Source organism: Lampetra planeri, chromosome 15, assembly GCF_965212315.1.
Source record: "Lampetra planeri chromosome 15, kcLamPlan1.2.h2, whole genome shotgun sequence".
In the NCBI taxonomy this organism is placed as follows: domain Eukaryota; kingdom Metazoa; phylum Chordata; class Hyperoartia; order Petromyzontiformes; family Petromyzontidae; genus Lampetra; species Lampetra planeri.
In genome coordinates this window covers 873,402-885,419 of record NC_136121.1, presented here as the reverse complement: position 1 = coordinate 885,419, position 12,018 = coordinate 873,402, and the positions used below count along the sequence as shown (strand labels likewise).

At 51.6% G+C, this 12,018-nt stretch overlaps 1 protein-coding gene across 4 annotated transcripts in view; it reads right to left on the bottom strand.

Moving 5' to 3' along the window:
- Nucleotides 1-12,018, bottom strand: part of LOC144722581 (copper-transporting ATPase 1-like) — a 49,020-nt gene that overhangs the window by 1,539 nt on the left and 35,463 nt on the right. For all 4 annotated transcript variants that reach the window (XM_078600782.1, XM_078600783.1, XM_078600784.1 and 1 more), the window contains 9 exons: nucleotides 11,491-11,625; nucleotides 8,095-8,289; nucleotides 6,836-7,018; nucleotides 5,932-6,136; nucleotides 5,235-5,372; nucleotides 4,695-4,837; nucleotides 3,910-4,113; nucleotides 3,020-3,137; nucleotides 790-892 (listed from right to left, as the gene is read on the bottom strand). In XM_078600782.1, coding sequence (XP_078456908.1) covers nucleotides 790-892; nucleotides 3,020-3,137; nucleotides 3,910-4,113; nucleotides 4,695-4,837; nucleotides 5,235-5,372; nucleotides 5,932-6,136; nucleotides 6,836-7,018; nucleotides 8,095-8,289; nucleotides 11,491-11,625 — 1,424 coding nt within the window. The remainder of the gene's footprint in view (nucleotides 1-789; nucleotides 893-3,019; nucleotides 3,138-3,909; nucleotides 4,114-4,694; nucleotides 4,838-5,234; nucleotides 5,373-5,931; nucleotides 6,137-6,835; nucleotides 7,019-8,094; nucleotides 8,290-11,490; nucleotides 11,626-12,018) is intronic.

Genomic DNA, 12,018 nt, shown 5'->3' with positions numbered 1-12,018 from the left:
AGTTATGATATATCTTTGCTTTAAAGAAGTGAGCTACTTCAACGATGTTTGATAAGGGGTGCGAGAACATATTTTGAGAACCAAGGCTGCAGTAAAGGCTAAGAACCACTGTGTTGCAGAGAAAATACACAAACAGAAAAATACAATCGCCGATGCTCGACACCGATAGCCTCCGCATATTCAAGCAGGCCGGGGGCAGTAGACCGAGCCCGCCTTGATAATGGCAGGCCTAGCGCCTCTTAGTAACTGCCGTGCTCAATCCTCCACTTGACTTGGAGTAGAGGCAGTCCCCCCCCCCCCTCCATGATTTGAAACTCTTTAAATGCTGCTCTTTGACAAAAATAAAATCGTAAAGCGTGTCTGTGTGTGTAGAGCCACTCAGCTAATCGGCATTTATAACATTGATGATCCAAACCAAACCACCACAAATTCTTGACTGGGCACACAAAAATTTTTGGCCAGGATGGTCAGTCACCCTCACCCATTGGAAAGGCTCAAACTAGAGTTGTCCATCGCCCTCGGTCTCTCGTGCTGAATGCCCACAAACGCACGACGCCCATCACTCGTGAGCGAAGCAATCCAAATCCCGTCGGAGCTTGACGCGAAACGTCGTGCGGAATATCTAACGTGCCCCAGTGTGGCACGGAGCGCGACGGGTGACGGAGCCCCGATCCCAGCTTTGAGTTTTGGTCTCAATCCCAGTGCGACGGCGACAAACGCGCGCGCGCCCGTGAGCGCGTTCTGCCGCTTCGTCTGGGCGGGGTGAGCGGTGGGGGGAGACAAACTCACAGGCGCAGGAGGAGCGAAGAGAGCAGCACGGAGACGGAGGAGGCCGCCATGGCGGCCGAGGCCATCCACGGCTGCAGCACGAGGCCCACGGGCAGGAAGACCCCTGGGGGCACGGGGGGGCGTGGGAGAGAGGCAGGGCCCGCAGTGAACGCTCGCGCCTCGCAGCAGGAAGGGCCTGCGTTTGATTGCTGATTGAAGAAGCTTTCTGCGTGGCGTATGTATGTTCGCCCCCTGGTTCTTCATGGACTTGCTCCGGGTTCTCAGAATTTCTCCCAGAGATAAGTTTGTATCCCGTACAGAACCATACTTCCCCGTATCCCATACAGAATCACACTCTCGATTTAAAGCTTTCGTGACTGCAGGGATTCATCTTCTTGGTTTTTTCGGTAAAGTCACGTAGAAGGGAAGTAATAAAATAATAAAAATAAAACATAATAAAATGAAAAAATTCTCACGACGTTTCGGCCACAACGCAAGCAGCCGTCCTCAGGTGAAGAATGAGACAATACAAGCTAGGAGCTTACATATAAGCTGGGTTGGGGGTGGGAGAAGAGCGCCTTAACAAAAAGAATGTGCATATCAAGAGTGTAAATGCGTTTGGTATTACCTTACAGTCGCGGCATCTCTTCAGAAAGGTGAGAGACTCGATGAGCTGAGCCTTCTTATCACGGAGCTTGTTGAAGGATCTCAATGTTATGTGGAAACCCTCCCCGTAGAGGCGGTTAAATTTCGATTTAAAGCTTTCGTGACTGCAGGGATTCATCTTCTTGGTTTTTTCGGTAAAGTCACGTAGAAGGGAAGTAATAAAATAAAGCTTTAAATCGAAATTTAACCGCCTCTATGGGGAGGGTTTCCACATAACATTGAGATCCTTCAACAAGCTCCGTGATAAGAAGGCTCAGCTCATCGAGTCTCTCACCTTTCTGAAGAGATGCCGCGACTCTAAGGTAATACCACACGCATTTACACTAACATCTGCTGCTGTAACTTCTTCTCCTCTTGATATGCACATTCTTTTTGTTAAGGCGCTCTTCTCCCACCCCCAACCCAGCTTATATGCAAGCTCCTAGCTTGTATTGTCTCATTCTTCACCTGAGGACGGCTGCTTGCATTGTGGCCGAAACGTCGTGAGAATTGTTTCATTTTATTATGTTTTATTTTTATTATTTTATTACTTCCCTTCTACGTGACTTTACCGAAAAAACCAAGAAGAAGAATCACACTCCCCCGTATCCCGTGTAGAACCATACTCCCCCGTATCCCATACAGAGCCACACTCCCCCATATCCCGTACAGAACAACACTCCCCCGTACAGAACCACACTCCCGGTATCCCGTACAGAACCACACTCCCCCGTATCCCGTACAGAACCACACTCCCGGTATCCCATACAGAACCACACTCCCCCGTATCCCGTACAGAACCACACTCCCGGTATCCCATACAGAACCACACTCCCCCGTATCCCATACAGAACCACACTCCCGGTATCCCATACAGAACCACACTCCCCCGTATCCCGTACAGAACTACACTCCCCCGTATCCCATACAGAACCACACTTCCCCGTATCCCATACAGAACCACACTCCCGGTATCCCATACAGAACCACACTCCCGGTATCCCGTACAGAACCACACTCCCCCGTATCCCGTACAGAACCACACTCCCCCGTATCCCGTACAGAACCACACTCCCCCGTATCCCATACAGAACCACACTTCCCCGTATCCCATACAGAACCACACTCCCCCGTATCCCGTACAGAACCACACTCCCGGTATCCCATACAGAACCACACTCCCCCGTATCCCGTACAGAACCACACTCCCCCGTATTCCCGTACAGAACCACACTCCCCCGTATCCCGTACAGAACAACACTCCCCCGTATCCCATACAGAGCCACACTCCCCCGTATCCCATACAGTACAACACTCCCCCGTACAGAGCCACACTCCCCCATATCCCATACAGAACCACACTCCCCCTATCCCGTACAGAACCACACTCCCCCGTATCCCGTACAGAACCACACTCCCCCGTATCCCGTACAGAACCACACTCCCCCGTATTCCCGTACAGAACCACACTCCCCCGTATCCCATACAGAACCACACTCCCCCGTATCCCGTACAGAACCACACTCCCCCCTATTCCCGTACAGAACCACACTCCCCCGTATCCCGGGCAGAGGCACACTGCCCCCTCCTGCACCCAGCCCTGCACCTGCAGCGATGGGAAGGCCCAGCAGGTTGTAGACGAGGGCGAAGACAAAGTTGATGCGGATGCGAAGCACGGTTTTCTTCGAGAGCTCGATGCTCGACACGACATCCAGGAGGTTGCTCTGTGGAGACGCACGGTGCAGACGGGAGCACGAGCAGAGGCGACGGGACGGCACAGAACGAGAGAGCGCAGCAATGAACTTCAACGCTTCGTGCTCAAGTGCAGTACTGATTGGTTTAAATAATAATACAGTATCGCAATAACCTACAGCCATTACAGCTATGAATACAAAATAGAGTCACGTGCTTTGTCTATGAAAGCCTCGAGACATGAATTATTCAGGAGGGTTGTGCATTAGGATGTTGGACAGTTTATTTTTAAGATCGAGCGTTTTGCATGTGGCAGGAAACTGGAGTACTCGGAGAAGACCCACGAGTACAAGGAGCTGACACGCAAAGCTCCGCACAAATAGAGTCAAGCTTTCATTGCCGTACTGCCCGGACACATTACAGCCCAGCGGTTTTTAGGAGATGCACAGCACACACAATGCTCCCTAGGTGACCCACAAACCCTGCCTCCAAAGGTTTGCAGAGGTGTGCGCCACCACCGCACCACAGGAGGTGAATGTCCCACCTTAGTGGCAGCTGTTAATTTAGCGGCCATATAAACGACAGCAGCAATGGCTGACGCCCGGGGGACGGCACACCGCGTCGCCGTACGGAGGAAGCTCCCCAAGCCAAGTAACGTCTCGCTAAAGCAGCGGAGCTGCGGGCATGCGGCCGGTGCAATTGCACCGGGGCCCACGGGGAACGGAGCGTCCGAGGCCCTGGGGGAAGGCGGAGAGCGGAAGGCGATGGCCTCATCTAGGTCCTCGCGCCGCACGCTGCACCCACGCGGATGAGGACGATGTCGGCGGCGGCGATGGCCACGTCGGTGCCGGAGCCGATGGCGATGCCGACGTCGGCCTGGGCGAGCGCCGGCGAGTCGTTGACGCCGTCGCCGACCATGGCGACGCGCAGGCCGCGCCGCTGCAGGCGCTGCACCTCGCGCACCTTGTCCGCCGGGAGCACCTCGGCGTAGGCGGTGCGCACGCCCACCTGCACGCGGCCGACGCAGCGAGCAGCAGCAGCAGCGCTTCGCGTCATACGATGGGCTGTAAATGGGGAAGGAATCACTGGGGGAGCTCACGAATACGTCACTCCTGCCCCAGATCTGCAGCATACCAACTGAGCAAGGGGGGTGGATGACATGAGCATCAATGCATACATTGTTTTCCTGCTTCAGCAACACACTCAATAAAGCAATGTTATATATTTTTAATATATTCTTTATGTTTATTCGCAGATCTTTTACAGAACTGTACACGTGTTTTCCCCCCACATAACGTTTGGGAGATCCAGAGCATGATGGACAGACACTTGTGTATTATAATATAGATAGATATAGACACCCGTGAACCTGCTGTAACCACGGGTGCCCCTTGGCACCAAGCTCGGCACTGCGAGGAACGCAGCTGCTCCACCAGCCACACAGGAACGCCACCACCCATTACAAATGGAGCGTTGCGCTCTCCCCCTCGTCGGCTGGCAGCATCTGGTGTCGCCGCGACTGCAACGGCGAGGTCGGCGAGGTCGGCGAGGGTGGAGGGTTTGGGGGCGGCCGTGCCGGCCTGGCTCACCTGCGCAGCGATGGCGCGCGCCGTCCGGCGGTTGTCGCCCGTGAGCAGGATCACGTGGAGCCCCATGGCGGTGAGCGTGCGCACGACCAGCGCGGCCTCCTCCTTCACGGCGTCGGCGATCGCCAACATGCCGCACAGCTGGCCTGGCACACGCAACGGCAAGGCCATCACGCAGCACGCCGTGCCGGCAAGCCCTTTCAGGCAGTGGTATTGATGCACGCATATTTTCTTTTTGCTTTAGTTATTTATGCTCAAGCAGCACTGCTAATGCAAGCAGCAGATGCAGCATCACCATGTAACCGGTGTAAATTGGTTGTGACTAAAGTTTTTGCCAGGCACGGCTTCAGCCCTTCTCTGATGGGAGGTGGGGGTACAGCTGTTGCCTGGGGGGCCATCATAACAGTGATGGAGAGTGACCTTGGGTGAGACGAACGGACACTCGGTGGTGCGGGGCCCGGCCCGTCGCCCCCCAAGCGCAGTGCCCAGTTTTCCCGGAATAGGAAACGGCCCCCGGCAAACGTGCGTGCGTGGGGCCCGTACCGTCAACGGCCACCAGTACGGCCGTGTGGCCCTGCTCCTCGTGCTGGGCCATGGCGGCGTGCACAGCGGGGGCCACCTCCACGCCGCTGCGCCCCATCCACTCGCGGTTCCCGATCAGCACGGCGTAGCGCTGCGGCTCTGCACGCGATCCAACAACCACCGACACCGACATCGCCACGGCAACGGCCACCGCATATCGCAGGATTACGGGAACACTGCCTGCAGCTTATTAGAACAGAATTATTGCAGCGTTTGTTTACCCAGGAAAGCCTGATGGAGTCCCAAGACCCGTTTTCTAAACTAAACTAATTTTAATTTCACCGGGTAAGGCTCACTGAGCTGTATAGCTCTTTTTCAGAAGCCACCTGGCCACAAGTTATAGCTCAACTAAGTGGCTGATCACGTGGCAATTTATAGCAGCCAAATACTCTAAACGTGTGTTTCTAAATTGTGTAGAGAAAAACCGGAGAACCCGGAGAAAAATACACGCTACCACGCGGAGAGAGACACGCAAACTCCAAACATACAGCAGGCGTCAAGGGTCGGGATCGAACCCACGACCTCCTGCAACCAGGCGAGACAGACAACATTCTCGCCACCGCGGCGAGACGACATATCCTGTACCGCGGCGAAGTTTACGGACAGCCGATGACACCAACAACCAACTACACGTTTGCACCGAGCCGCCGTTGCTTACCGTGACGTGTGGCCGTCGATTCGTCACCGTCCATGATGATGTGTGGCGCCGAGCGGTCGGCTGGCGCGGAGGGAGAGGCGTTCTTCTCGTTCTCCTCGTCGACGGCGGTCAGCGCTGCATCTACGTTCGACACCTCGCAGGAGATCCCAAAGCCCGGCACCGCCTGGAAGGCCTGGCAGGAGCCCAGCCTCTCCGTGGACAGCTCCTGCACGTGCGGACAAACGCCCGAGTCCGGCCGACGTCGTTGGGCCCCGGTGAGAACTCAAGGGGCCATGACAGGGGTCTCACTTGCACGAGTGACCCAGGTCCCCGAAATTAAAGACGCAAAACAAAATGAAATAAAATAGAGAACAGCAAATTAAGCGAATAGAAATAAATAGCAAAATAATAACTGTGTCACATGGGAATTGGAATATATTGCACGAATGTAAAACAACGTTAAGTAATACATTCTCTGTGGCGCAAGTCGGCTCGGGCAGATGCAATGTAGACTGATCGTTACACGGTTATACAGTTGTCACAGACACCTCGTATACATCAGATTAACGCCTGTCACTATTCTTCTGATATCCCCTAATAGCTCGTACACTTAATGGACAAGAGGCCACCCTGTTATTCAAGGCACAGCCATTGATCGCAGGAAACAGCGGCATCCACAGCCTACAGGGAGCACCGTGTACAACATTATTGCGTTACGGCTAAACGGTCCAACATTGTGTCCAGAACCATTTTCGGTACCGAGGAGCGGTTCCCCGAGCGAAGCAGGCCAAGGCTCTGTCCGGTTAAGAACCAACGCACACCGCACCACCGCAAAGCTCCTCTTCTGGCGGGGGCGTTGAGCCGCCGCGTGACGTGCGAGTCTACATCTCCCTTTGCTCCGCGTGTACCCCGGAGCGCCACGTGCCTGCTTGCAGTGCTTGGTGATGGCCACTCCCAGGGGGTGCTCGCTGCTCGCCTCCGCCGTGCCCACGATGGCCGTCAGCCTCCTCGGGGAGACGCGCGCTCGGCTGCCGAACAGCACGAATCTCAGCACCCGTGGCATCCCATGAGTCAGCGTGCCCGTCTTGTCGAACACCACGGCCTTGATCTGCGAGCGCACGGTGGATGCGCTGCACGTGAGCTCAATTCTGGTGCCTGGCCACGGCTTTCATATTTGGGTGGTTTCCTCTAGCAGGCGGGGATTATAGCAGAACACAAAATAATCACGAGCACCGTTGTTGAGAAAACAGGGAGCAAAATAAATAAGCAGACGATATGCCTCGTTTATAGATCTGTCCCTCCACATAAAACCACACTTCAAGTTAGTCTAGTTCAAAGAATGTTTGTTTAGTTTAATCACCAGGCCTTCTGGGAGATGCACAATTTCAGCAGCGATTAAGCGGTGCAGGGGGCTATGCTAAGCCAGCCCTGCACAGCTCAGGAGGAGCCATGTCATTTTTCAACGCAGAAACCGAGCCGCACGATGCCGACATCGGACCCAACGAGTGGAGACGCATGTAGACGAAGGGGTGACACTCTGTTTGACTTGCACAGACGGCCACGCGCGCACTGAACTCGTCATTCGACTCCCTGTCCCTGGCCCAGCTTGGCCACGGGCCAGGATTTCTCGTGAGGCAAAAATCCCCAGTGGAAAACCACCCCGTGCCAAGAGGGATGGCCGCACGCTGGCTCAACTGAGATATGCAAGCAAAAGAAAAGGAAAGTACAGTCTATTCTCCTATAACTTGGGAGTAGTTGCGCATTCCTGAAGAACACTGCGTTGTGTAAAAATCGCATCATAATATATAATATAGGGTACTGCACAGTCTGTGATAACACATGAGATGCGTACTCAAGCTGAGCAACGATTGAGACGGTGTGGGTAGCATTTAGAAGCATCCAGCAGCATCCCGCCTTGTGCGATGCTACGCCGACGCAGCCGTACGACCGCTTATTCCTACTCGCACGATGTAGTGCTGCTCGCATCCACGTTCTAACAAATGTGTTCCTCAACACATTCGTCGTGTTATATCCAATTCGCGTTATGAGAACAGACTGTAGTCCTTGAAAACAACACAACAATCATACACCGGGTGTCCTTCCGCATCGTCTCACAGGTTGGGCTACGCGACACGGGGCGCGGCGTCGTGCGTCAAGCGAGGCAGCGTCCCCGCGAAAGCGTACCTTGTGAGCCATCTCCAGCGGCTCTCCGCCCTTGATGAGGATGCCGTTCTGTGCCCCGATGCCGGTGCCCACCATGACAGCCGTGGGCGTGGCGAGGCCGAGAGCGCACGGGCACGCGATGCTCAGCACCGTGATGGCCGCCTGGAACGCAAAGCGCAGCACCACCTCACCGTGCGGCAGCGACGGGTCGAAATCCTGGAACGGACAGACAGGCAGGGAGGTGCAGCAGGGGGGAAGCAAGTCCACGACAATGTTAGCGAGTGTGCGGGAAGCAGACTCGTGGGTGGCAGCAGCAGCAGCCATGCTTCTGTGCATCCTCATCCGCCCGTTGCTGATGAACCGTTAAGAAATGCCTGCATGCGGATATGGGGTGGACAAATTTAGAGAAGGCTGTAACGTATTATTATATATGGGTACGGTAAGTCCTCACGTAATGCATTTTCACACAACGCGTTTTTGCTATGACACGATTCTTGAATTGGTCACACACAATGTGCCCGTTACAGCGCAGTTTCTGAGTGGCCAACGATGAACTACTTTCTTCAGCTGCACAGCTGGTCGGTACGGGAATTCTGGAAAACCATGCGGAGTGATACGGTACGTGGAGGACGTAACCTCATCTAAGTTCTTTGTCCCACCATGGGATGGCTGCAGCCTGATTTTGATAAGAATGCACGTTATTTATGCCCTGCAATGTGTATACAGTAATTTCTCGTTGAACGAGGCACTATTCAGGAATGCATCCACCGCGCTAAACAAGGAATTACTGTGGTTTAATGGCAGTGCAGAAGCTGTTATTTTTTTGTACACATCATCAATTGGGCACCACAGTGGTGAGATGTTAACTATCTTCTTGGTTCTTTCGGTAAAGTCACGTAGAAGGGAAGTAATAAAATAATAAAAATAAAACATAATAAAATAATTCTCACGTCGTTTCGGCCACAACACAAGCAGCCGTCCTCAGGTAGACGCTGTCGCCTCGACAGACCTGGTCTTCACCTGAGGACGGCTGCTTGTGTTGTAGCCGAAACGTCGTGAGAATTATTTTATTATGTTTTATTTCTATTCTTTTATTACTTCCCTCCTACGTGACTTTACCGAAAGAACCAAGAAGATGAATCCCTGCAGTCACGAAAGCTTTAAATCGAGATGTTAACTACCTCGCCTGGTATACAGGAGGTCGTGGGTTTGATCCCGACCCTGATGCCTGCTGTATATTTGGAGTTTGCATGTTCTCCCTGTGGTCGTGTGAATTTTTCTCCTGGTGCTAAGGTTTTTCTCTCCACATTTAGAAACATCCCATCAGAGTATTCGGCTGCTATAAATTTCCACATGATAAGCCACTTCGTTGGGCTATCATTTGTGGTTGGGTCGCTTCCGGGATAGAACTATATAGCTCAGCGGGCCTTACCTGGTAAAATAAATAAGTAATATTTATGAAAACTTTTTTTAAACACGCTTTAATGAAATGTATCGTACTCGTAATGGAAGAACTCCACGACTCCAGGAAGTGGCCCCGAAGCTTGCCACAACGTAAGGGGCCGTGGTGATTTACAGCCAACGTCAGTTGAGCGTGGACAATTAGACCAAAGCCGAAACATAACATATAAATGAATGTTTTAAAATATATATTCTTTATGATAGAATATAGTATTGTCATCAGTATGACATAAGTATACCAAGTTTGCAGTCGATACCACATTGGGAAGTGGGTAAAAATTTAGTTACAAGATTTGAGGATACAACAATGACAACAACGACGACAACAACGACAACAATAAAAATAAATAAAAGCGTGTAAAAATAGTTTGTAGTTTAGTTTATGGTCGACAACTACAGAGGTCCATGCTAAGCATCCCAAGGAGGCTCCTGGCATTGGCCCACTCCCACTGGGGGGGCACCAGGGTTCACATCCTTCACCCTGGCATGTTCACCTTAAACGTGGCATAAATTAATATTTAATACTATTTATTCTGTTGTTGTTTAATATCGATGTACCTGATGTAAATTTTATGACAGAGATCGCAGATGCTCAAGTCGTCCTTTTATACCACCAAAAAAATCTCATCAATTTTTACTTTATTTTAGAACGTTTAATTTGAATGAGGTAACATAAGTACCCAAACAGCCAGACCAGTCAACAACTGCTTCAAACTGTAACTCTCCTCAAACTGACCACATTACTCCATAGCTGCTTTGTCCCTCCCGCAGCCAGATCAATCATTAGCAAAGTGCATGTCCACAAATGACCTGCCTCAGCAACTCCTCACTGGATGTTTAATATTTAACAACGCTAAGCTTGCGTGTCATTAATGATTAGACAGTTAACTTAACAGTATTTGACATTTGTGTTTTATAATTATGTATTTGTCGTGTTTGTATTAGAATAGTCTCAAGTTGATCGAGCCTTTGTATGTTCAACTGTCGCACTGTGCCTAGCCAACTGTGCTCATCGGAGGGGTGCCGGGGGAAAGACACGTACGCAGTGCCGCACCGCACACGTGCAATGGAGAACTCCTAGAATGTTCGCAGGAACAGCTCAAGGCCCTCATCCCAATCCCCGGGAGCTGTGCTGCAACCACCTCTGGTTTCACGAGCCTCAATGTATACGCCACTTTGGCCAATCAAGAGCTACCCCTAGGCCTCCCTGACCCCAGGAAGGCAGCAGCAGGAAGTGATGTCATCGCAGGAAATTGCATTGTCAGCATCATCGGACGCACAAGCACAAGGAGCGTAGATTTGACTCACTTGAACGTCCCAATGGGAACTAATGTCTTTACAGTGGTTAGCACACCACTATCAAGGGAAACAGCAGGTGTTTACAAAATGACATTTACGAATATAATTATATAAATACTAATAACAATAATAATAATAAGTACACCATATTTTATTGCAACTGCATCCGTCACAATCAGTAGCAAATATTGATCATGCCGTAAACCGCTGTAAATCTGCGCTCCCTTCAACGGAGGAGGAAAAGCAAAACTCTCGTGGGCAGCAGAACCCAAAATTGGCATTTAGCTCCTCAACGAATTGCCATTGGTGAGAATATAATTGTGACAAATGCAGCGATAATGAACTGATTGCATCAACATAACAGTCGGGAGTTCAATTTCGATTTAAAGCTTTCGTGACTGCGGGGATTCATTTTCTTGGTTCTTTCGGTAAAGTCATGTAGAAGGGAAATAATAAAGTAATAAAAATAAAACAATTTAAAAAAACTTTTTAAAATGTTTTATTTTTATTATTTTATTATTTCTATTTTATTATTTACCTTCTACGTGACTTTACCGAAAGAACCAAGAAGTCGGGAGTTCACATGAAACAAACTTTTTTTCTTCCACGAATGTCGGAGGGCGCAGGGGACACGGACCGCCCGAGCCACACACTCACCGGGAAGTACTTCTGCACAACCACAAAGTCCGCAAAGCCCAAGACGATCCAGGTGACGAGCGTGAGGGTGGACAGCAGCACGACGGTCGGCACGAAGTAGCCACTCAGTCGGTCGGCCAGCTGCTGGATGGGAGCCTGCAAGAGAGCGGACGGACCGTAAGCACCGCCGCCGTAGCTGCCTTTTGGTCGTAGCGGAGATCGCACGTGACACTGCCTATCATATCACGCAGGTGGTTGCCCGGTCACACTCGATTTCATGCAAGAGGGACTTCAGAAGAATGCCACGGCGTGTGACGGCTTCTGACGCCCGACGACTCGGCTCACCGCTGTGGTGCTGTGGCTCACGGCCACGGTTCATTGCAAAGCCCAAGTATACCATTACGAGCGTTGTCAACAAAGGCAGTACAATAGGGTTCAGAAACGCAGAAAGCCGAGGGAGATTGGTCTCTGTTCACATGATGGTGTGAAGTGTAGACATTTCCTGACATGAGCACCAATACTATCATCAACCAAGCCATCGCCTCCAAG